Consider the following 26,977-nt stretch of genomic DNA (forward strand, 5'->3'; position numbering starts at 1 on the left):
TCTCGCCTCGTCTCGATTAACAAGACGACAATGGATTTTTATAACAAGACAGCCTCAAATGTCGTGAGCACTAACATAAGTATATACTGTAGTTCTCACCACCAAGGCTGACACTTCCACGGTCAAAGTTTTGAGCCGAAGCAAAAGCCCAACCCGTGTAGGGATGTTAACCGGCTTGGCTCGGTTCAACTAAGCGAACAGCTCGAGCCGGCTTGGTTGAGATGAGGTACCGATTCGACTCATGTGACCCATCGTCTAGAGCCGGCTCGGTTGGGGTGAGCCATCAGCTCCGTTTGTTTCGGCTCGTGACGGTTTGGGTGGGCGAGCTGTTGGCTCGGCTCGATAGGGAATGAGCTGTGAGCCGAGCCGCTCGAGCCGTTGGGAACCCTAAACCAAGTAGTTTTGAACATGTGTGGCCGGCGCCCTCTATAACTTTTAACAGTTTTTGGTTCGAGCCCGGATACTTGCTCCTCCGGAACTCAAACCCAGAACCTCGTGAACGATGTCTTTGCCTCCTAGACTTCACGACTACCGAGGTCAGCAGTCAACTAGTTTTTAGTATTCAGATACAAACCACCCATCTTTCATGTTTATACGCAATGTTGTTATAATAATAATAATAATGTTAGTAGTAATATCATTTATAATAATTATATTGTGTATATAGGATACTTGAAGAAAGTACTTGAAACTGCACACAGCACTTGGCTCGTTTTGGCTCGATTCGACTCGAAACCCGAGTCGAGTTGGATGAAATTTTTCGAGCCAAGTTCTCGAGTCCAACTCAGAGATGTCTGTTTCGAGTCGAGTCTCAATGAAAACTTGCTCGTGCCAATCTCTAAAAATACAGAACCTTTCCTTACCAAATTTGAAACTGATTCTCCGTTTAGTCCATTTCTTTACAAAACTTTATTTGACGTGATAAGAAATGTGATACAAAATAAGTTAATAGAACCAGAAGCTTTTAGTCCTTCGAGTTCGTTTATGCGAATTAATGCGGAAAGTGAGGAAAATCTTGTGCAGAACTTTGACATTGGTTTTGCTACACATACTGCCTTTAAGAAATGTTAAATAGAGGATTTGGACAGTTTGGATTCTCGCCAAAATTGCAGAAAGTGTCTACAGAAATATATTCTGAAACTTCTGAAGAAGTCTCCTTTAAATTATAAATTGACTAGAGCTCTTTCGTATTTAATCTTAATATTTCTGCAGGGTATGTGCAATGTTTCTGCAGTGAATCGCTTGAAATCTGTTTTAGCTAGACTCGTTGAAAATAATTGGTTAGATGACAGTAGGGCAGATAGCATACTGACTCACAATTGTTTTACGATTTTGATTCTAATAGAGGTCTCTAAACTGCCTCAGAACGCTCTGGTCAGCGTTTAGATAATTTTTTTGTTAAAGAATTTGGATGCTTTAGAGGAAAATCATTTAAAGATATTACTAAAATGATCCTGATTTTCTCTCATGAAAATCCAAATCTAGAAAAAAAATTTTCAATCAATCCGGAATTTGTAGCAAATAATTTAAAAGAACAGACTTCTGTAGCACTCAGATTTGTGCATAATTCAGTAGCTTCTCCGAGTGGCGTTGTGAAACTATCCATATGGAAATCGAGAGAAGAGGAAAAATAGCTGAAGGTGGGAAGATAAATATTATGAATACACTTAAAGCTAAGAAGACTAAAATAATGGAAAATACACAATATTGATGAGGAAATAAAGCATTTGGGAAAGTGAAATGAATTACATAACGCAATTATTATTATTATTATTATTATTATTATTATTATTATTATTTTAAGATATGTTCCTAACATATTGCAGACATTTTACGTACAGCACTCGTTTCGATGAGTGCGTCACTTTTTCTTTCATATATGACGGAACTTTCCACCATGTGATTCAAGTAGTGTTGTAAAAAAACGGTGTTTTTTTCTGTGAAGTTTTTTTTCAATAAAAAACATCGTTCTTTTTCATGTTTTTTTTTCAAATGTCTGTTTTTCTTCTGGCAACTATTATTTATTGATTTATGTTTCAGATTATTGAAATAATCAACAGAACTTGAATCGGAGCCCTCGTAACTTACAAATAGTTTGTTTCTTTGTACCTATACGAGCAAAGTTGATTATTCTTTTCGGACCCAGGTCATTTTTGGCGTTTTCCTACATTTTCAGTTAGTGACTTATTGCTCTAAAAACATTCATTCGATTGATATGGTTTAGGCCTTGTTTTTTAGAAAATGGATGTGGCTATTTTTTGGCGTAAGTTGCATTGCAGTGTTGCCAACGGGTGGGAAATTATTGAGGGAAATGTAGGGGTGAAAATTTACAAAAAATTCCCTAACCGAATTTCAATTTTTTTGTATCTAGTACATCTGCTGCTATATGGTTCAAGTCACCTAAAAAAATTCTTTGGTGTGTTGACAAGGTATAGTGAAATCCTGAAGTCGCTGGCTTCCATTCAAAGAGGGAAAGAAAAAATTCTCTGTCATCATACACATGAAATTTTGACACTTTTTATGCCTCAGAAGCAAAAATCAACAGATAGGCCGGGGCTACAGCTTCTCTAATTACCCTATTGAAACTTTTCATGGTGCGTTCTGTAGGGCAAAGAGGAAGCTTTCAGGTAGTGGTACGTTTGTTTCATGTAGCCTGCAAGACAATAAAAATAGAGGGAAAAAGAAACTTTCCGAATTTTTCACCTAAAATCGGGAATTAATTGTTTTGGTTGGAAACACTGCCATCAGACAGACGAAAACTATCCGAAAATAAACTTTAGTACTCCAATAATATATCCTACAATTATCATGGCGATATCTAACAAAATAAGCATTAAATTTTAAAAAAAAAATTCATTCTACCTCAGAAATTCACCATTTTCTTATCATTTACAGAACATGGTTTATTATAAACCTCAACTGTAGTTCAGCTAATTATTTCACTGAATCTTTTTATGGTGCGCTGTATAGGCTAAGGACGAGGCTTTTAGACACTGGTACGTTTGTTCGATGGTAGCCAACAAGAGGGAAATAATAGAGACAAAAAATGGAATTTTTCCCAAATTTCCTCCTAAAATCTGGAATTAAAATTTTCTGTAGCTGGCAACACTGCTATCAGACACACACATAAACTATCTTAAAATAAGTTTTGTTATCCCTCCAATATATCCTACAAGTATTGTGACGATATCTAATAAAGTAAGCATGTCAATAAAAAATATCTCATTCTACCTTTAAAAAAAATCAGTTATCTTTCCAATTAGAGAACAAGGTCTACTGTAAACCTCAACTGTACTTCCTCTAATTATCCTATTGAAACTTTCTATAGTGCGTTGTGTAGGGCAAAGACGAGACTTCCAGATACTGGTACGTTTGTTCTGATGTAGCCAACAAGAGGGAAATAAAAGAGACAAAACATAATTTTATCAAAATTTCCCTTTAAAATCTGGAATTATAATTGCTACCAGACAGACGCAAACTTGGCGATATTTAAGGAACAAAGCTCCTAATTACCAAAAATATATTACGGTAAACAGGAAAGTAAGGAAAAGCTAGAAAAATCAAGGGTTAGAACCTAAATATGAAATTTTCGTGCGCCCCCTAATTATCCCATTGTAACGATCTGTACTTGCGTTTGTTAAGTAAGGACAAATGTTCGATTGGCGTAAGTTGACTTGCACTCGGACGTATAAATACGGATTTATAAACAAAAATTTCGAAATTTTTGCCCAAATTTAGGGAAATTTTAATTTCCCTAATTGGCAACACTGCGCGCAAGCCCGTCCATGTCAACAGTTAAACCCTGTTCGGCGTAAGCTCTAAACTGCGATAAACAAAGCCACGTGAAACTAAATCTCGCTGATTTGCTGTTGGCCTACCGACGCTTGTACTCCTCCGCAAAATAGTTCATATGATTTGATTATTACTTTCACTATAAATGACAAAAATATAATACGGATTATCTAATAATACTGTAATTAAGTGTGGTTAATAAAACAATACAAATAAACACAAAGCATGCGCAGTAATTATGGCGCCAATTCAACTGTGAAGGCGTATTCTGCCTTTAAGTCTGAAAGATGGCTGACATGAATCCCGGTTCAGCGAGTGTTATGATGAAATATCAATAAGGTAAACCTTTATTCACTAAGCAACAATTGTTACCAGCGAAATTCAAATATATATATATTTTTAAACCTCGAGTACTTTTCTTTCTTTTCTGCTGCTGCTGTAAGTATCTGGACAACACGAGACAGTATTGTCAAAATGCACGTGTGTATTTGCTCCAGAGCCCTGCACGGGCCGGGCGCGCCCGGTTCGGCCCGGTGCCCGGCCCGGCCCGGCCCGACCCGTTTCAAGTAATATCAAACTGGACCGGGCCCTAACCGGGCCGGGCACATTCCGGGCCGAACCGGGCCGGGCACATTTCGGGTCGAATCGGGCCGAACCGGGCCGGGCACAATTCGGGCCGAATCGGGCCGGGCCGGCCCGGCTCGGCCCGGATACTCTGAATTACAGTTCGGAAACTAATGTTGTCAGCCTATTTGTTTTTTTAATGTCCTTCACTACCTCTACAGTGGACGAAAACGGGCTAATCCGAAAACTCCCACGCTCACGTTTGTTTGTCCACCACAAAGCTCACATAACACGAGGAGGGATCGATCCGATGACCTCTAGCACCAGATGTGAGTGCTTTACCTACTGAGCCACCGTTGTCCCTCGTCAAGCATCGGTTCGCATTCTACGCAGACCGGCTATAATAACTAGTATTTATTCGATTTTTTTCTGTACTTAGATTGTAAAGTATGTACCACTAGACATCAGGGGTGGATCCAGGGGGGGCGGTCGGGGCGATCGCCCCCCCCAGAAGAGGAAATTTTCTTATTTTATATATATAAATAAAACTCATCCCAAAGTTTGGAGCCCTTAAAAGTAGCAGTATGACAACCCACCGCCCCCTCCCCAGAAGTCGGTCCTGGATCCGCCCCGGCGGGTCAACTCTGACGCGAAGTCGTAGCAGTTGTAGTAGTAGAAGTAATAGTAGTAGTAACAATAGTAATAGCAGTAATAGTATTAGTAATAATAATAATAATAATAGCAGTAGCAGTAGTAGTAATAATAAGAGTAGTAGAATTACAGTACTTTACAGTCTTGAATAAAGAGTTAATTTCCCAAACACATTACGATTAACACAGGCTGCCAATATTAGTTTCCGATCCATCTTTCACAGTGTTCGGGCCGAGCCGGGCCGGCCCGGCTCGGCCCGGAATGTGCCCGGCCCGGTTCGGCCCGGTTAGAGCCCGGCCCGGCCCGACGGGCCGGGTCGAGCCGGGCACAGAATTCAGATCCATCCGGGCCGGGCCGGGCCGTCTTCGGGCCTGGGTTTGCAGGGCTCTGATTTGCTCCTCCCCGTGGGGAGTGAGAGTGATACATCACTAGCTACTCATATTTGTGATAAGCGGAAGGATACAAATATTTTGTTTATCGGAGTTTAGAGCTTACGCTGAACAGGGAATAGGTATCCATCCGAGGTATCTACTTGGCAAGTCTTAAGGAGGTCTTTCTACAACGAAGGAAGCTACAAGGAAAAAAGAAGTAAAGGAAATTCGAAATTAGAAAATTCTCGAATTTTTGACTGGGGTGTAATTTGAGAAGGAAATTCGACACCAGAAGAAAAAGAAATTAATATGATAAACTATGGTCCAACCATATTTGGCAAGAATAATAACCCGATACCTTAATCAGTGTCCATACAGGAGCGGATTAAAAAAGTGACACACCCGTGTGTGCCACTTTGGCCACCTGGATCCGAAAACGTTACGAGTGTACATTTGATTACATTTTTTTGACTACTAACCCGTGTTGTTGTTGTAGTTTTAGTCTCGACTAATAATAATATCGCTGTAAACAATAACTTTATAAGGAAAATTCTCTCTCCCTTTTACATCTTAGTTCCAACACTGTTGGTGAGAAATGCAGGGTGTTTCAAAATGAATATAGGGGATTTAAGTCTTCGTAGCACTTATTACATTTTACGTACAATTATAACCAATGCATCAAGTAAAAGACCACCCCAAACAGTCTTTGCTACAAGTGTTTGATGTGAGATTCATTCGTCACACGGCACACATCTAGTCAATAGGCGAGAAAGGCCCATAAACTTTCCGCCATACGGCACAAAACACATTTAATTTAAGGGAGTCTCGTTTCAACTGTACCATCATTTGAAGATTTTCTGACGGCCAGATGCAAACATTATGAGTGTTCACATTAGCTCTTAGTTGAAATGTCGATTTGTCACTGAAGACGACACGATCCAGAAAATCTTTATTGTTATGCAGCAATATTTCACTTGCGAAATTGGCACGTAAACCGTAGTCTGTAGGCTTTAGACCTGTAGCAACTGCAAACGATAAGGACGTATTTGCAAGCGTCTCCTTAATATTCTTCTCACAGACGGTTGCACTGTACAGCTTCAGTCTTCATTAAAACACAAAAAGCTTTCTGCTCACTAGTCTCCATCTTTGCTACTTGCTCTTTCTAACGGCAGACAGAAGAAACAATGCATGTACATGCGTGCGTACAAAACTGTTTGAGTTGCTCTTTCATTTGATATAATATTTGTAATTGTAAGTTAATTGTAATAGATACTACAAAGTTTCAAAACTTTAATATTAATTTTGGAACACCCTGCATTACTTCAAATTGTGTCATCCTATATTCATGTCTTGTATATACATATAATCAGGGCCGGCCCTAGGCAATTTGTTGCCTCGTGCAATGGCATAATTTGCCGCCTCCCCCTTTCTCCAGAAAGAACAAATCTTAAAAGTCATGATTTTAAGTATGTTACTCCAGCATGAACAACGAAGGGGAGGGTAAGTACAGTAGCACTCAGGAAGGCTTAAATACTTACTAAAAATGCAATCCTGTTGTGTCTTTTTTTTTTCTTTAAATATTAATCTATTATTTTAGTGAAAGATAAAGCAAACACACCTGCAGAGGAAAGATGGTAATCCTTTTTATAGAATTCAATATCGTGCTTCAATTCCAGTGCAACTAGCTTTTTTATCTCTATTTCTTGATTTTTCTTCTACATCTGTTATTTAAAAAAAAAAAACTTGTTTCTATCTTCAATGATAAGGAACTTGTTTCTGAGAAAAACAAGACTAGTTGTCATATCAAAACTGTGATAACTAACTAAATGGAATAGATATTCGCTGCTATTCGAGAATTGAATTCTTGCATTTGACAACAATCAAGCAATTTGTTGCTCGGATTTATTCGACCATTTGCTTTAGCATTGTCCGTGTGACCTTAAACTAATGCAACCTAAACATAATTTTTGAATGTAGTATTCAAATAGGTCAGCTTAGTAAATGTAAGTACCATCATCATGAAGTCTGTTTCCAACAAGAAATATTTAATTTAAATAGTATACTTATGACAAATTTTGCCGGACCCTCCAAACTTGCCGCTCCATGCAAATGCATGTGTTGCATATATGGTAGAGCCGGCTCTGCATATTATATATATCTAGTCGACAACTTATTTATATATGATATTTAGAAAAATGTTATTAGGCAAATTAGTATTAGTTTTTACCTTTAGACAAGTTATTTGAATTTTATACTGTTCGTGACATTATTTTCGTAATTATTAAAGGGCCTGCTTTCACGAAAAAACAAAGTTTCATTTCTACTTTTATTTCTTAGTTGATATTGATGGAAACTGCTGAAACCCGAATTGTTAATAGGTATGGTATTCATGTAAATTGTAAAATATTTGTAGCGTATCAGTATCTAGCGTTTAATTTATGTTGCATTTTACGGTGATTACACCTACATAAAAATATTTCGTACTTAAATAGATGTAAGGTGCATTACAAATGACTATTTGAAAAAAAACGAGAGGCAATGTTTTTTTTCTAAAAAAACGTACATTTCTGAAAAAATACGAACTTTTTTTTTTTTTATTGTTTACAACACTAGATTCAAGTTAAATACTAAAGTTTCAGGGAAGATGTTTGATTTCTTGTTTTATGCAGGAATTTTTATGAGGCAGATGTTTTGTAATTTCTTAATAAAATACGTTGTACTTGTTTTTATATCATTCTAGTTGATTAGGAAAAAATATTTTACTTATGAATCATCATTGTCATGTTTTCTTGGTTTTCTTTTTCTATCATGGAAAATGCCTATGCCTAATTTCGTATCTGGAAAACTGAAAAAGTCAGCGAATTCTTTCCCGCAATTTTTGTCACCTCCCTGTTTCTCTTCTAACAAAATAAATTATTACCCAAAGTTCAAGTTTAAAATGTTCTTGTATCTTTATTGTCTGTCTAGATTTGTATTTAGTTACATTGTCATTGTGTTATTTTCACTTACAATGATTCTTGGGAGTTCAAATGTTCTTTACGTGCTTAGGTAGGGGTAATATTTATTGATTAGTAAAGTAGTGTTGTGTGTTATAATAAATAAAAACGTTGCGAGGACGCATTTACACCTAACCTTTTTATGTGGTTAATTTGTAAACAAGGAAAAATACGTCTTTGCATGATACACACTAATGAAGTCCTTGAGATTTTCTTTGAGCTGTGAAGCCTTCAGGAATTTCTCTTAAGTTAATTACTTAATGAATTATTACCTACACACAAAAAGAACTAAAGAACTTCAATTTCTTTCCAAACGCGGAAAAACATAATGTAATGAACGGTAAAGTTGTGTTCAAGACAATTGATGCGTATTATATTGAACACTAATAAATACGCAAATAATTATAGCGGAATTATGAACGGGAAATTACACAGTACATATTGAGCTGAGAGAGCGAAGCTCTTTATGGTAGAGGTTAAACGGTGACTCAGACGTAGTCCGCTCTCCTCTTTTACAAAGAGTTCCTGGTTCGATACCAGACCATGTGAGTTGTGTTGGGCAAATCATTTCCGTGTATGTTTTTCGAAGGTTTCAGGTTACCTCCAACATCCTCATTCCACTAGTTGTTTCATAATCATCTTCATTAATCTCTCTTTCTAACCTACAGGGTATAATTGTGGCGCGTAAAACTGAAAGGTTTTATCTCTTTATGGTATACTGTTACTTATTTAAACCCAAAAGAAGTCGTAGGCTATTTAAGCAACTGCCACCAAATTTTGCATAGCTGTTGAGGTTACCAAGGAAAACATTATTACGACTACTTCTTATTTCGTCATTGAGAAATACTAATCAAAAGGAGCTGTCACAAGTACTTTACATTGGAATATATGCATTGCTATCTTTATCAGACATATGAGTTAAATGTTTGTCACAAGAAGACAGTCTGTTTGCACTACCTTTCCACTGAATTATGTATCAGTTGTTACCATTAACGAAGTCAAGTAACAGTGGACAGGTTAAGTATGACGTATTTTCGCTAGTAGGCCCCTGCTTGTTCATTTGTTTCCGATGGGTTCCAAAGACGCGAGTTACATGTGGAACTTACAATAGTTATGTTTTGCATTGACTTATAAATATTACAATGAAAGAGAAAAGTGAAATTTTTAAGTTTCTGAAAAAAAGGGACTTTAAAGAGCAAATAGAGCAAAGATAAGTAAGGGAAGAAAACATATTTACATGAAAATAAAGTGGAACGTACACCGGCCTATGCTTCTTTAGCCTAGCAGACATATTGTTTAGAACCGAAACTGAGTTTTAGGTCCTTGTACTTACTTGTTAGGTTGAGAACGGAAGTGATGAAATCATTTAACTCATCCATTTTAACCATTACGCGTCGTTTGTACGTAATAGTTGATTAATAAAGTATATAGTATATTTATGTATTTGTAAAAGACGGTATATTCGACGTGGGAACGTCCAAATGTTTCCTGTCGAATGTACCGTCAGCATGAGACAATGTGGGATACCCAGGGACTTTTTTAAATTTTTTTTTTAGAACTGGAATGCGGAAATGCTTTATATATATAGGTTAGGCCCATAATAATAATCTTACCTGAATTATTTATATATTGTTATAAATTAATTCCAAGCGCAGTTTTTCTTCTCGGCAAACACGTCTATTACTTTCTCCTTAAAAGCTGGATCCCTGGCTAATGTCCTTAACAGCTTCTTTTCTATAGCGATTGAAGACGACCCACTAAGTCTATCGTTTTTCATTGTATCCCTCAGGAATGTTTTAATTCTCTTGAGGGCACTCATGCTTCTCTCACATGATGCTTTGCTGACTGGAATACTCAAGCACAAATGTAACAAACAAAGACATTCCGTATACACTTCTTGCAGCTCATTTAATATGATATACTGAAGTAGATTAAGAGGTTTGAGGTATTTATTTTCGTCGGAGTAGATGACTGTCAGCTCATTCCGCAGCTGCTCTGCGTCAAAGAAGGGATAGAGTTTAAGAAAATAATCTAGTTTCTTCCCAGAAAAATCACTTTTGTAACCCTTAAACTGTTCACAATCAAACAGTTCTATAAAGAGGACAAATCACGAAAACGCATTTCCATCTGAACCGCAAGCGTGTACAAAATTTCGTACGAGGAGTACTTTTAAGGTTTGCTTTTCCTTGTCGCCGAACTGATATCTTGACTTTCCATAATGCATTCATGCACAGTCTCTTTCGAACGCAATTTTTTGAATGCAATGTTCGTATGACTTTTTTTGCAGCACAGTGTGACATCGAAAGTACACTTTTTTTTTTTTTTTTTTTTTTTTGCAAAATAAGAAACAGATTTTCCGTAAACACAAATATGTTGCAGTACAAACACACACACACACACACACACACACACACACACAAAATTATGAATTTAAGCGTAACTGTAGACCACCGGCAGCGCTTATTGAATCCCAATTTTCGTCATCAGATTCGCGTATGTGAGTCATGGCTGATTTTAATTTGCCGTAATGACATTTAATTGTTTCAACTGCGCGCGAGTGATAATTCCACCGTGGAATTCGGGTGGGGAAGATGGAAATCCCGTTCTCTTAATAGCTCAGTTCTCTTCGTTGATCTTGAGAAAAACGAATGGAACGCAGTCAAGTCGCAAACAAACAATTTTACACGTTTTATGGTCTTTGCACCGTGTAGTAACACCAAATTCAACCTGTGGGCGTAACAGTGTATAAACAATGCATACGGACATACTTTTTCACATAATACTGCACACCTTCTTTCGAAGAAGCCTTACAGACCCACCGTCGTACGTTTGACACACAAGTTTTTTGTCTGCATTGAGTTCCTTCAGAACACAGAGAATGAATGACTTCTGACATTCCTTGTGCAGTCTTATTACGTGACACATCGAAGAACCCTACGAACCTCTTTTGTATTTGATCATTCAAACAATATCGCATGATCACACTCATTTGCGCTCTACAAGAAACATCTGTTGTTTCATCTACTTGCACTGAAACAAACTCTGCGCGTAAAATTTCATCTTTAATTATATCGTTCAAAACACACGACACACATTGAATCAAGTCATTTTATATATCACTTGATGTTCCTTTAAAAACAGTCAGACTCTAAATGCTTTCTCATAAGTTACTCTTCTTGTGCTAACAATTCCAACAACTCCAAATAATTCCCCTTGTTATCAGATTCAACGTTCTCAACATGACCTCTAAAAGATAATTCCTGCTTACCGAGAAAGCAAGCAACTTGAATTAAACGGCCTAACATTCTTCTATTAAAGCGACCTTTTCATTATGTTTTAGTATCTGTAGGCGAATAGCTTCGGACACAGTACGCTCAATTCTTTGCGTTCGGCCTAGTAAATAAAAGCTTTCACTGTTCTTTATGTGTTTTTCAGACCCTTGACGTTTCGTTGCTTTACGTGCGAAATTTTTCAAGGAGAGAATTCCTTCTTTTGTCCTTCACCACCAAATATAAGACAATAAAAACAATACATTCTGTCGTTGTATCCAGTCAGCCACTTTTATTTTTCATACCAATACATGCAGAACTTTCTTACCTTCTTACCGTCTGTTTGTTCTATTTTCAATATGGCGTTGGTCTTACTTCTTTAATAATACTCTTATTTTCATAAGAACACTGAGATAGGGAGGGGATTTTTAAATAACAAATCTATTAGGTTCATATTCTCCGACCACTCAGGCATTTTTTCTCGTTCACTTTTGCAAATGTAGTAAATAAATAAAATAAAAATCCACTCAGAAAAACACCCACACTTCCACTCAATTGTAATACACACCATGTGCTCTTGTTCTTCATTTGTTTATCACATCGAATCGAAGTCGAAGACAGTCGAAAGAGGATTCTGGACACATACGTAAAACGAAAGTCGACAAGTGCTGAGGCCGGTCTCCTTTGCAGGTTATCAGCAGCACGTTTTCTCGCGCGTTTTCCTCAACAGCTTGGCGGCCCTGAGACACTGCTTGCGGAGCCTCACAGCAGTGGTGGTAACCACGATTTCTTTATCTTGCAATAAAATATTTTTCGTCAACTTAGATTATCTAACATTCTGTGACAAGAAATAAGAATAAATTATGGATTGTAATTTCTGAAAGTAAATGGGTAGGCCGGGCCTCAGGGCCTCTTACCACCCATCGCCACTGTGTATAATATGAAATTTTCACTTGACAGTTTACATTCCTACAGTAGATTTTCCAATTAAAAGACTTCTGTAACATATTATAATCGTACTATACGTCAAATACTCCACCAGAATTAGGGAGTTTCCCGTTTTGATGTAACTCTTTTTCATCCTTCATGTGTAATTTTAAGTGTAGTATTGAGAAAACAGAGGTATACTGAAGTGTTTGTAGTGTCTTTAATATTGGTTGGGGTATATTTATTTTAAAGTCAGATTTATACATTTGTAATTATCATAAGAGAAGATTTTGTTTCCTTGTTAATGCAACTCTTTCTTGTTTGTATAGCCCCTATGTATAATTATCCAAATGTAATGTTGAGAAAATAAGAGGTACATTTTCAGTAATTTCCTTTTTCAAGTGTAGCGTTTTCCATTTGTATAATTAACTGACACATGAAGGAAGACTTTATTATTAGCTTGTACTAATACGCGAGTATGTACTACAAAAAAACAAAGGGAATATAGTCAGATTGCCGTTTGTTCCAGATTACAGTTTGAGCTTCGTTACTGCGAATTTGATCTCCCGCGAACAAAATTCGTTATGCATAATTCCCAAACATTTTTTAAAATGGTATTCTGCTTTAGAGATTTTCTCTTGATAAATACATGTTTTAAGCCAATTCTGAAACTACTCAAAAATACGGTTGAAGAAAGTAATTATTATTCAAGTTTTAATTAAATTTTTGACATTTTTTTAAAATTGTTGTTTTTTTTTAATGTGAATTTTACTTTTAAAAAATTGGTATTTTTGGCCAGGAAAATTCCAACAACCCTGGGGATATCAGAAACAGATAATGTGCACCCACATCAGGCGTAAAGTAAAGGGTACTTAGTTCTGTTGTTGTATCTTTATACGCCAAGACATCAAGGTTTGTCCGTGGTCTTGGTGAATGGCGGAGAGTCTTTCTCCAGCAGGTTCACATTAGGGAATTGAAAGTTGTGCCCACACTGCGGTAACGTCACATAGTTTTGTTGCTTATTTCAGATACCACTATTACCTAGTTTGCATTTAGTTAGGTTTCACTACTGGCAATGAAAATAATTCAGTCTTCATCATCTTTCAGGAAATAACCTTGGAATATATTAGAGTAATTCATAAGTTCGGGTGTGTGTCAAGAATGTAATCAATATTTTCTAGCACATGCTTATTGCAGAAACTTTTAGCTCCAAGCATAATTCATTGTGATCTGTTATCCTCCCTGGTCCTTCATTAACATTTAACATGACTTTTTTTGTACAAAGATATTATTCGACGTAATGAGAGATGTTAATATTGAGGGTTGCTTGATTTTTAACTTATTTCGTATAAGATCTCTCTAAGAGAATTTGAGCCTAAAGATAATCTCATTAATGTATTCAATACATGAATAACCGTAAGTTCAAAGTGCTGAATTTGTATTGACCAGTGATTACATTAACATTTCCAGAGATCAGATTCTTTGGAGAAAACTGGTGGCCATATTTCAGGATTGAGTTATTTAAGCTTCATTATTTACTACAGTCACATGTAAGAAATACTTTTATTGGAAGCATCAGAAAATGGAAATATTAGCATTCAAGTTTTGTTGAGGTCTTTAGAGTAGTAAGTTTTAAAATATTGAATACATATTTTCGCTTGTATAGTATTCTCGTTTAGTGTTTTAATGTAATGCTGTAATCCAATATATTTTCACATGCAATCAGTAGACTTTCCTTTTTTAATAATCATTAGTTAATCGTAATTGTTCCAGATAGTTAACATAAATATATTTAATAGGAGTTGCGCATTTTGTTAACATTGATTTTGATATAGCTTATAACGCGTTAGTGAAATCAGTAGATGCTGTCTAATTGTTATGGTTCTAAAATTAAAAGTTCCCAACTAGATACTGACGCTATGCAGTTAGTTTTATTTCTTTCTTTGAACATTGCCCTATTGTTGCATTAAAAGAAGCTTTAAGTACTGGGAATTAAAATGTTAATGCTAGAAAGTCTATTAGTTTAAAAAATTGAAACTGATACTGTTTTCTATTTACAATTTCAGATTCCCATTTAGTATCAGGCATAAAAGAAACCGATCCATTGTATTGCATAGAAATGCCACAACTGAAGGAACCTTCAGAAGAAAATGGTGCCTTCTTATTGTTATGTTGGGTTAATGTTTTAATTGTAGATGATCATTGTGCCAGGTATGTTGTTTCACTTGTTATTGAAAGTGCATGTATTATAATTCAGTAAATTCTATCTTATATATAGTTGTTAGCTTTAAAGTGCATGAATAGTAAACATTATCATCTTTGGTGCAACAACCTCTTTCAAGTGCATTTTCTAAAGAAGGTATCAAGTGCATTTTCCACCTCTACTAGGGATTTGAACTGGCGTCCTCTAAGGTGATTGTCCAAGAAATGGAACAGACAATAATCGGACGGTGCAATGTCCAGGGAGTATGGCGGATGCAATAGTGTTTCCGATCCAAGGTGTAGAATGGTGTCCTGGGTAATCCTAACCACGTGAGGCTTAGCATTTTCCTGTAACAGGAGGACCCCTTTGTGATTCAGAAGTGCTGGCCCCAGAGTTTTGAGTTTATCTAGAACACAACGCAACTGCTGATAGTACACAGTTGCATTGATGCTCTAACCAGCTAACAGTGCACAGTTGCATTGGTAACAGTTCCCGATGCACGATGCCGCGAGCAGTCCACTAAACACAGAAGAGGACTTTCTTCTTGTGCAGTGCTGGTTTCGGCTGTTTTGGAACCGATTCATGGGATGCTAATCAATCATGACGGCGCCGTGGAGAACCCACTTTTTATCACATGGCAATACTCTGTCCAGAAATGGCTCCTTCCTCAGACGAGACAGCAAAGAAAAACAGGAGTCTGCTTGCTTTGCCTTCTGGCCCGGAGTCAAATCATGTGGGACCCATCGACCCAACTTGTAGTGCTTCCCAAGTTGATGGAGGTGCTGCCGAATGGTTTCTCCGCTCTCACTGAATTGTAGTCCCAGTTCCTCACATGTCTGTTCACCTTAATTGCTGCCTGAAGATCTTCATTTTGTACATGTGGTGCGTCTTTGAGTGTTTCAGCACTGTCCTTAAACTTGTTATACCTCGCTGCATTGTCCGCGTAGTCACGACACCCTCACCAAAGGCCTGGCATATCTTCAGTCCCAGTTTGAACTCGTAAAGCATACACGCCCATATGACGCTCTGAGGAGATCCTATGTTCCTTCTGTCCTTGCGCAAGTTCACGGTGTAACTGAACTCCACAACCAAGTAGTATGTTGGATACACCCACACCAACAACTGATCTTCGCCTTACCTTCATTCGCATTCAACTCACGGTGTGAGGACCAATTGAACACAGACCTGCACAAAAAGCGACAGAACTTTCGTGGTTACTTTTATACATGGAAAGATAACAGTCTACTAGACAACTCATTGAGAAACTGGTTTGACTCTGGTACCACGAATTAGGTGTTAAATTGTGTGAAACACTTGTGAACAGTGTGCCTCGTTGGCTGGCAACAGTAAGAGCTCCCGTGGAGATTTCAACAAAATACTTGTGTGTCGTAACCATTGTGATTGGACAATTTTCTTTTTCTTTCTCTCTCTTTTTTTTCGTGTACTTCCAATAATTCCCCCACTGTTAAGTGATAAGCATTTCATAAGTCAGGGTGTCTATCGGTCACGAATGTCACGAAAAAGTCACGAAATCAGAAAACGGTCATGAAAGTCACAAAATTTAGCTTTTATTATTATTATTATTATTATTTATTTATTTATTTAACTGTGCAAATGTAAGTACAGATTGGAAAATTTTGTTCCGTAAACCGTCAACATTCACCACCAAAATGTTTATGGTCGACTTTAGACGCTACCAAATCGCAAGCAAAGTATGTTTCTATCACATGGATAAAAATTCGACCTAATTCGCTCTTGAAAATGTTAGGAAATTTTTTGATTGGGTAAAGCAAAGGTCACGGAAAAGTCACGAAATTTCATTTTAGAATTTTTGTAGACACCCTGTAAATAGTGCAAAGCAACAATATGCATTAAATTGTATTTTGGATTTTAGGGTCGCTTAACCTATATCTTACTAAATTATTTTTTCTTGAATTTTTGTAGTTTTTCGCTTTACTTGGTCTATTTCGAGTCCGAGTAACATCAAAAGAGTGACAATTTATTTTTCTGACCGTTTACCTGTACGCAGTAGACCGCCTCACAAATGGGGCACTGGGCACTGGGCGGTAGGTGACATGAAAAGTACCAGTAAAAGCTAGAGGCACTTTTAGTATATACGTACAAGCAAAGAAACAGAGTTAGTTTGAACATTTTGAACGTAATAATAGCAGCATTTAAAAATATAACAAGTTCCTTCAGAGTGGTGTATAATATAAAGGGTCATATAAAAAGTCTCCGCGGTTTTTTGGTACATTTTTGAAAAAAAATCTTTATTGAAATTCCATTTTAATCAAGTACATATTGACCATTATTATCTGACATTTTACCATTTTTCGGGTAACTTCGTAATTCCATTGGTGTAGAACTTCTGTGGTTTATCGTCGAAAAACTTGGCCAAGTGATTTTCAGCGACGCTTCGGCCGGGCAGTTTCTTTTGCCATCAAGAGAGTTTTGCATAGACCGAAACAAATGGTAGTCAGACGGTGCAAAGTCCGGGCTATACGGTGGATGCACCAAAACTTCTCAACTAAGTTTCGTCAATTTGTTCCGAGTCATCAAAAATGTATGTGGCCGCGCATTGTCATGATGGAAGACAATTCAGTAACTGGATTGTCGGCAAATCAAGTTATGTTGAGTATTTGGTGGGATTGGAAGGAAATTGTTCATTATGAGCTGCTGCAATCTGACGAAACCATCAATTAGGTCCTGTAGTGTGCACAACTCGACCGTTTGAACAAAGCAATCCAGAAAAACCGACCAGAAGTGGCCAACAGAAAGAGAGTTGTGTTCCATTATGACAATGCGCGGCCACAATCTTTGGTGACTCGGAACAAATTGAGGGGGCGGTGGCTCAGTTGTAGAGCGTTCATCTCCGGTGCTTGGGTCCCTGGTTCGATCCCAACTCGCGCCGTGTGGACTTTGTGGGGGACGAACACCGTGCTCGTGGGTTTTCTCGGGGTTCTCCCGTTTGCTCCCACTTTCTTAATTTCACTCATCTCTCATCATCACCGTCTCCTTTAGCCTAACCTGCATAACCGTGGAACGTAAAGCTTAAAGATTTAATTTCATTTTTTTGGAGCAAATTGACGGAACTTTTTTGGAAAGTTTTGATGCATCCACCGTATAGCCCGGACCTTGCACCGTCTAACTACCATTTGTTTTGGTCTCTGCAAAACTCTTTTGAAGGTAAAAAATAAACTGTCTGACCGAAGCGCCGCTGAAAATCACTTGGCCAGGTTTTTCGACGATAAACCACAGAAGTTCTACATCAATGGAATTACGAAGCTACCCAAAAATGGCAAAAAGTCATAGATAATAATTGTCAATACATACTTGATTAAAATAGAATTTCAATAAAGAAATTTTTTGTTCAAAAATGTACCAAAAATCGGCGTGTATATATATATATATATATATATATATATATATATATATAATACTAAAATAAACCCAATTTTAAATGTGAGAAAAAACTTAATATATAAAAAAAAAGATTCATAAGTATTTACATTTCTTCAAAACTGTTTTATTACAAACTTACTGATGCATATAAGAAGTATGTTATTGTAGCAGATAATCACACTGCATTTCAGTCTTCTCTCTTTCTAACTCTAAACACAGCGTACATTCAAACCGTTTTTGAAATCCCAGACAAGGAAGTCTAGCGATACCAGATCCCAGAGGGCAGGCCGCCCAAATTTTAGTCAAGGCATGATATTCGACGTTGCAGAAAAGTTCTGTTGCGGTTCTCCTGAACAAATAGGGCAAAATGAAACGGTTTAATGTCTTACTGAAACTCCACATCTTTAATCCTATCCTGTTTCAACTGCGGTTCCAAGAAGTTTTGCAGCGTATCAGGGTAATTAGCTATTCCCTAATATTGTTTGTTTCACAAACATTATTATTATTATTATTTTCGATTCATATTTACCTTAAAATTCCAGTTCACATTCTTGTGTGACATTTGACTGTTCTGTTCAAATCCTATAATTATGAGTATTGACGTGACCACGTGTATGAAACGTTCATTTATTGCTGAACGGCACGTTGTTGATGAGATTGTGTTTCAGGTGCATTTAACAAGTCGTAACGCACACGCATAGTCCTCCAGTTCAAGCTTATATTTTATCTGAATATGATAAACGTATTAACGCAGGGGACTCAATGTAATGGTAGTCTGTATGATTTGCACTGTTTCATATGGTGTCGCCGATCTCCTCAAACACTACTCAGTCACAGCACTTCCAGTTCTGAATATATTAATCAAAATTCTGATAGTCTGCCTACTAGGACCTGCTGTCATAAAGTTCCGCATGTGTATATTCATAGTGTTTCCTCGAAACAGCCACAAACTTCTTTCTTGTATACACTCATGTACAAAACAGATTTACTCATTAGCGATACCAATACAATTTCAGCAGAACTTTGAATCACAATGTTTAAAAAGTTAACGAAAAATCCTTAATTACAGTAGTAGTTTACATGTAGACTCGAATTTTAATACTAAATATTTGTATAAAAATATAAAGAAATATTTTTCTTTTTTCAGATTTGGAAGTCCGTATGTGATGCAAGTTGCAAGAGAAACTTCATACGAGGATCTTCAGAAGTTAATTTTAAAAGAAATGAATACTATGTTACATGATGATGTACTCGTAAATGCGCAAGATGTAAGTTTCAACTTTTAATGTGTTCATAAGGATAGTCATAAATATGGAAGATCGGTTTATACTGAGTTTAAGTTACGGAGCTTTGCATGTACTCTGTAACGATTCTAAATAATCGTAGAGCTACCAATATATTTACAGTGACTGATCGTTGGATTATAACCATCTACCTAATAGAGCACAGATTCTCCTTTCGTCTTCCGTACAGCGGTGATCCGGCGTGGCAGGAATGTATAGAGATGGTAGTTGTCCACTAGTGTGCGCAATTAAGCCTTGTGTAATTTCCTCTTCAATGTAAAGATGGGAGTGTCTCAAGAGACTAGATGTTTCACCCCATGTGTTTAATGGGCTGAGATCTGAGGAATTTACTAATCGTGGAAGATGCTGAAAGTCCACTCTATTTTCATCGAGGCATTCTTGCACAGAACGTGCCCAGTGGCTGTGAGAAATATCATTTTGGAAAATACACCATCACCATGATTTAAAAAAAAAAAAAAAAAAAAGTGTAATACAGTGAGATATACGTTATCTTCCAGGAGATTAGCGGTACCGAATTCCAGTTTTACGTCCATATACAACCAATAGGGGTCCTAGTTCTGCCAAGTAAACATGATTCACGTCACGTATTGTCCGTTTACTATAGCACGGCGCTGTGTTTTGACACAAAACCTGACTAGCGAATTTTAGCAGTCCTTCCCCTCCTTTCCCCTTATCGCAATGGTAACAGTGGCACTAACTCGTCAACTTTAGCACTAGTAGGATTTGGTATTTGCAAGTTGCGTAAATTTTGAAACAAACAGTTTACTTTTTCTCTAATGTGAATTTATTGGTACAGTTCTGCTAATAGTTAACTATATCAGGTTAGTCTCTTTAAACCTCGCGCCGTGGAGAGAAACACAGTCGTACAGGAGGATAGTATTCGGATTTTAAGAAGATTGGGAAAAGAGAGCGAGTGTGAGAAAGATGAGAAGAAAGAAAGAAAGAAACACTTCTACATTTACTTCATAACGAATTTAAGCACATACAAACGGAAAAAGGATATCGGAACCCACCACCATAATATTTGTGAAAGTGTTGTCAACATAATATTCTAGTGGAATATATCTCCCGCCAATTCTGGAGCCTCAGTGTCTGGCCCAATTCATCCCCACGCTCGATCTACCTATTGTTTCGTAGCTTTAAAATAGAGATATTTGTTTTAATTTGAATAATGATTGTAGGATATTGCCTATACTTAAATGTGAATTACCATTATTTTTGAATTAGAGAATTTTTAATAATATACATAGTTTATGAGAATAACTGAATAATTGGAATGGTTTTTAGTATCTTCGATAGAAAAACAAATATTAATTTAGATGCATTTTAATTATTATTAACACAAGTTATATTTAATTAAAGGAAGTTACAAATTTAGTAAATATAGAATTTATAAATTTAAAACAACTTAAGTTTGTTATGGAGGAAGACCTCCAGGCACGGAATTTTTTGTGTTGTTTTTTGGCATAATTAAATGAAGGTTATTTTCAGGATAGTTGTTTTGTATAAGCTGAGGTCCATCTTGACAAGGTTTTTAATTTAATGGTTGATTAATGTAACTATTGTGATGCTATTGACAATTCTGCCCATTCTGACCATTTGTTTATTTATTGTTTAGTTTAAATACCTTTGGTTTTGGCTTTCCACTTGTATAAGTTCTTTGTTTGGTTTTGTATTTTTGTTATTTTTACTTTTATTTTATTTATTTTTTTTTTTTTATTTCACTTCCTTGAAAGTGAACTTGTTTATGGAAACCCAGCTTGTATATTTTATTTTTAATTTTAAAAGTTTTTAATATACATTGGTGTTTTTAAAATTACATTACACTATTTTAATGCCTTTTTTATGTTGGATAGAGTCCTTGTAAGGGCACCCAGACAGTAAGGGCAAATCTGTACTGCTTAAAAACGTATACGTGTTAAAATTCGCTTTATACTATACTTTGAACTCGTAATTCAATGGATATTCTATTCTTCATACAGCAGCATCTTTATTTCCTAGTACTTTAAGTTCATGGTTGTTAGTAATTATAATTATTGCACCATAATCCTCCGTCTCAAAGCTCGTTCAATTATTATGAAATTCTAGACTTGGCAGTTTGCAACATTGCAAACCTTCACCAACAGGCAATATGTGGCGAGAATATTTCCACCCACACTCGCATCGAAATTCCCAGCCCCTGTTTACAATCAGTACAATACGTTTCTGTCTCCTTGTCATGAAAACAATGCTGTCCAGTGAACCTAACGGTCTTCGCTCTCTCTGTTTATTGTTTACAACACAAACTGCAACTTCCCAATATTGCCAGGAATACACTTTCGAATAAGAACACTTGTACAAAATTGTGTGTGTATTATGTAAGATTGTATTACATAATAACTAAATCGATTTGTCATAACGTTAATGTCTCAGTCATGTCAAAAAAGTAGCAATTTATGTAGTAATAATAATTGTTCCATGACGGTGCAGATGTAGGTACATTCATGTCCAAAATTATTGTCGCATGTCTATAAATATGTTGTTGTAGGAATATAATTTGATAACGAATTCATCTGGTATTTTTATAATGTTAGTATGTGTATAATCGGCAAAGACATGTATGTAACAAATTTGCTGTCAAAAGAGCAGTAAATAAAAACAATAAAACGAAAATAAAACTTTCTTGTCTATTTAGCAACATTTTATTTACTCATTCTAATTTTCGTATTTATAATGCTTTTCCTATGAAATTTACCACAAATATACATTTCCGGATTATACACATAGTATCAGTATTAAAAGTACTCTGCAAAATCATTATCAAATTATATTCTAACAAGAATACAGTTATAGATATGCGACAATCATTTTGGACATGAGTGTACATTCAGTTTGACGATTCATGTGCCTGGCAACCATGAATTAACCATGTAGGTTTGAGAAGCAAGGTTTTGACGCTCGCACTACAATTGTTGTTTGTAAACAATTTTCCTTTAGTAAACGGACAATACCCACTCCACTAACCTGCACTGTTGACGTAATGCCCGGTGGTTCCCAGCGTATCATTTGTTTTGCGCCAAACACGTACATGTGTATCTATCGAGTAGTGAAAATCGTAACCTAACAGATCTCTGTGACTTCTGTCGTCCAAGTCGCATGTTCGTTTCAGTAAACAAGTTTTTGGTATTGTGTTGCTCGGGTGAAGAATGTCCAATAATGTGTGTGTATGCATCACATGGATGTGGGAGATGTGTTTACGAGTTGAACACGGTTGTATTAAATAACCAGGTGCATCTACAAACCCATACCAATCGCTGAAGTGGACGCTCGCCACGACAGTAAACTTTGCACCGTCCTCCGCAGTTTTGGTGATGAGCAGTTCATTATTTGACCCCTGTTAACACAGTCTTGATTCTATCGGTAATCTTGAACATCCCATTAGTACAACTGTTTGCGCGATCGAGTCCAACTCTTTAGGATTCCATGATTTGACTTTTATTAAAGACCAATATAGATTTTTCCATTTACGCACCACACGCGAACTCGCACACTGACTGACTGCCTAGGCTGTTAGATATGCGCTACCAAAGTGAGTGCTGGGTCATCAAGACCGAATCCTCTTTCCAGAGATTTTGATATACATACATCAATGATCAGTCAGATATCATTTTGAGAAACAACATATATTATTACATTGAAAATATATATGTAATATAGAGGTTAATAATTACTGACAGATTCTTATAACTGTTTTAAGGTATACATAGATTTATTCCCATATTTCGACTTTCAAACTACGTTGTGTATATAGGTCAGCATAGAAGGACTTAACCATCAGTCCATCCGTCACTGTCGTCAGGTATGACTGAAAACGGTAGGAGAGCGAAAAATTATATATATATACAGGGTGCGGAAAAAGTCCCGGAACGGTCCAATATCTCGCGAAGTATAAAGATCAGCAAAACAAAAATAACATGTGTTAACTTGGTTTTAAAAATCTATCCAAGGATACCAAACGCAACCCCCTATCTCCACCCCCTTCGGAGGTACGGGGGGTAACTTTAAAATTTTAAATGGGAACACCTATTTCTTATTGCATATTTGAATTCTCCAGAAAAAGTGACAGTAATTTGATCCAAAATTGAAAATAGTGTCTTTGCAGATGGCGCTTGAATCGACACACAATAAAAGGTGGTGCAGCAAAACGTTATGAAAATGCGAACTGTCAGTACCGTGCTCTGTGGCCGTACGGTTAGCGTACTAGCTTACTGAGTCAGAGGTTGAGAGTTCGATCCGCGTTCAAGGCAATCTTCTTTCTTTTATTTCCCCAAATAAATTGCATATGTTTCCCCAAATTAATACTTTTTTGAAATTACATAGAATACAAATTTCGATGATTGTTTTGCAAACTAGATCTGTTGAAGTAGTTCTTAGTAATAGGGTTACTTACAACAAAAATAAACCATTTTTGTCGCCATTTGTATTTTCTTGCAAATATGGACAAATACATTTTTTTTTATCGAAGTTAAAACGTATGAATTCATTATTTGGGTGTAAAAAATCACATAAAAATGTTACTCTGCGCGGGAATCGAACTCAGGACCTCTGGTTCCACAGTCCAGTACGCTAACAGCATGGCCACAGAGTACGATGCCGAGATATCATATTTTCATAACGTTTTGCGTTCCTTTTTTGTGTGTGTGTCGATTCAAGTGCGATCCGTGAAGGCACAGTTTTCAATTTTGGGTCAAATCAATGTCACTTTTTCTGGGGAATCGAAATGTGCAATAAAAAATTGGGGTTTCCATTTAAAATTTTAAAGTTATCCCCCATACCCCCGAAGGGAATGGGGATAGGGGTTATGTTTAGTATCATTGGATAGCTTTTTCAAAACAATTTAACACGTTGTTTTTGTTTTGCTTATCTTTATACTTCGCGAGATATTGGACCGTTCCGGGACTTTTTCCGCACCCTATATATTCAGCGTCGCAAGAATAGATTACTTTACTCACACTGGATGTGGTAGAATAGTACTACTACTTCCGGTTTCAATATTGATACCCTAGAGCAGAGACGGTAATAGATATCGAGAAACTGTATTTTGGTATGGATTTAGCGTCTCAAGAATAGGTTTGATCTCTGCTTCATTCCTTCTGGTAATACCAGAAATAATAGAAATTTACTATTTGTGGTTTGAATATTGATTGCATAGACCAAAACTTAGTAGATAGCGACTAAGTATTTTTGATGTGGCTTGATGAGGTCCTAAGATATATATTAGATAGATATATAGATGGATTCAGTTACCTTTTTTAATATATATATATATATATATATATATATATATATATATATATATATATATATATCCGTTCTTGCTTTACAAGTCTGGTAAAATTACCGCAGTTTCGACGAAAAATTTGAACAAATTAAGGAAAAGCTGATTGTTAACGTACACAGTTGATATAAAGTTACCGGACACCCACCTAAAATTGCATTCCAGTTTACTCACGCTTTTATTGCACGCGAATAGCCACAGTGAGGGCAAGTATCATTGTGAGTCTGTGTTTGGTTCGAAGTCGGGTTCCAAATATCCCATAATTGTTCAATCGGGCTCAAACCTCAAATAAGTACTTTAAGCTGGTCGATCCATTACCAATACGGTGTTATGAAACCACTCCTCCACCGACAGTGTAGAACGAGTGCTCACTAATGTTGATGCAGTGCTGAACAGTTGTTGAACAGTTTCGCACAAATCTTACTTATATGTACCTTTATTTACTGAACTAGAATTATAGCATAGTTCCTTATTACTCTCAATTATTCTTTGGCAAATACAAAAAATGACATTATTAAAATTCTTTGAATTAAAAAAAAAAAGTGTTGGCTTTGTATGTAACCTAGATTAATAATTCTAGTTCGGTAGCATTACCAGCTAGAATAGGGTGCGTGATACAAAAATTAAACGAATCTCTTCAGTAGTTTCCAAGAAAAAGGTACAAACATTTTTAGAAATGTGCTAAAAACTTGAGCCCGTGCTATATGCGTGAAAGGCAAGACAGAGGGAAAAATTAGCACAGAGATGCTGAACTTCTATACACATCTACCGACCAAAAATTAAACTTCTGCAAACAATAGCAAACCATGGGTCGGTAAATTTCTCGTAAGCGGCCAAAACACGGACATTCCTCCTTATTTATCTAATTGTTTGGAACAAACTTGTAGTGAATTATCCCTTCATAATTGTACAAGACCCAAATAATCGGAACAACAAGGCCCCCATCGCACAAGAACGACTACTAAATTATGTAAATGGTTCCCCAATAATATATTTTTTTCCACTTCGAAACGATATAACAGACAAGAAAGTTAAGATTTTGTGTATTGTTCTTACGAAACGTCTACTAATTGTTGTTTCTATGTGTTTTGCGGATTCTGAAGATTTATGAAGTCAAGGGATCGAATGTATTTATCGGTTTGTGGATAGTTGGTCCGGATAATGTATTTACTGCAGTATGTCACGTACTAATTAATGTTAATGATAAACAGATATCTGTTATTAATAATATATACAGATTAGTGCCTCATACGACTATAGCGTTCATAACTTTGTCGCGTGAACCTACCAGTATTCTGTTTTGATCTCTGGTAATATAGTTACGCTCGTTTTAAATATCATCTCTTTGAGATGTTACATAGCATCTGAGACGCTATCGTTATCTTTCTCCACACATTCGCTCAATTCTTAATCTGTCCTGAACCGACGATGAGAAACATGACTTGATTATTCTCCACAGTGAGTTATCTGGTGTTGTAAGGTCCGGACTTCGTGAAGGCCATTTCAGAGGGAATGGAGATGTGTGAGAACCACGCCGAATCCACCGGCCTGGAAATAATGCACCTGAAGAGCAGAATGGTCTGGAGCCCCATCGTGCTACACCATACACAATCCATGATTCCCTTCTCTTGTAGCTGAGGTACTAACTACGTTTGCAACATGTGTAAATAAGAATCTCCATTCACATATATTTTTAACATATTCATATATATGGCCCGAACAGGTATCGTGATATCATTCCGGTCCATATCGTAACCTGAAGCGGATGTTGTTCGAACTCTTGCACATAATGAGGGCTTCCTTTAGCGCAGAAAACTAGATTCATCCTGTGTGATCTGCGACATCGCACATTCATCTGAAAATAACAGTCGTGAGCGAGGCATAGCATTTGAAAAATGTCAACAAATGTGGTCGTGCATTGTTGAACGCAGTATATTTAGTTCAGCCGCTCTTTTGCGAAACTATTTAGTTGGAGATTTCGCAGTTGATCAAGCGACGGCAGCACATATTTTTTCACTCGGTCCTTTTACGTCCAGTATGCGTCCTGAAGCAAACGCACATTTCTCCCAATTAAACAGAGCTGCTTTACAAGGTGGACTCTGGCAAACTGATCCCTAAATGCAGTCATTACCCATATCATTGTTTGCCTTGTGTGTGGTCGTTCGTGCATCCATACCTACA

General features: G+C 36.7%; 1 protein-coding gene across 2 annotated transcripts in view; it reads left to right on the forward strand.

Annotated features, from left to right (window-relative positions):
* The window catches only part of LOC145664507 (ubiquitin carboxyl-terminal hydrolase 31-like), a 363,896-nt gene that overhangs the window by 284,444 nt on the left and 52,475 nt on the right, over positions 1 to 26,977 (forward strand). For both annotated transcript variants that reach the window (XM_081731230.1, XM_081731231.1), the window contains exons 4-5: positions 14,637 to 14,781; positions 19,323 to 19,443. In XM_081731230.1, the coding sequence (XP_081587356.1) occupies positions 14,637 to 14,781; positions 19,323 to 19,443 (266 nt within the window). The remainder of the gene's footprint in view (positions 1 to 14,636; positions 14,782 to 19,322; positions 19,444 to 26,977) is intronic.

This window comes from Thermobia domestica, chromosome 11, assembly GCF_964235325.1.
Source record: "Thermobia domestica chromosome 11, izTheDome1.hap1.1, whole genome shotgun sequence".
Taxonomy (NCBI): Eukaryota; Metazoa; Arthropoda; class Insecta; order Zygentoma; family Lepismatidae; genus Thermobia; species Thermobia domestica.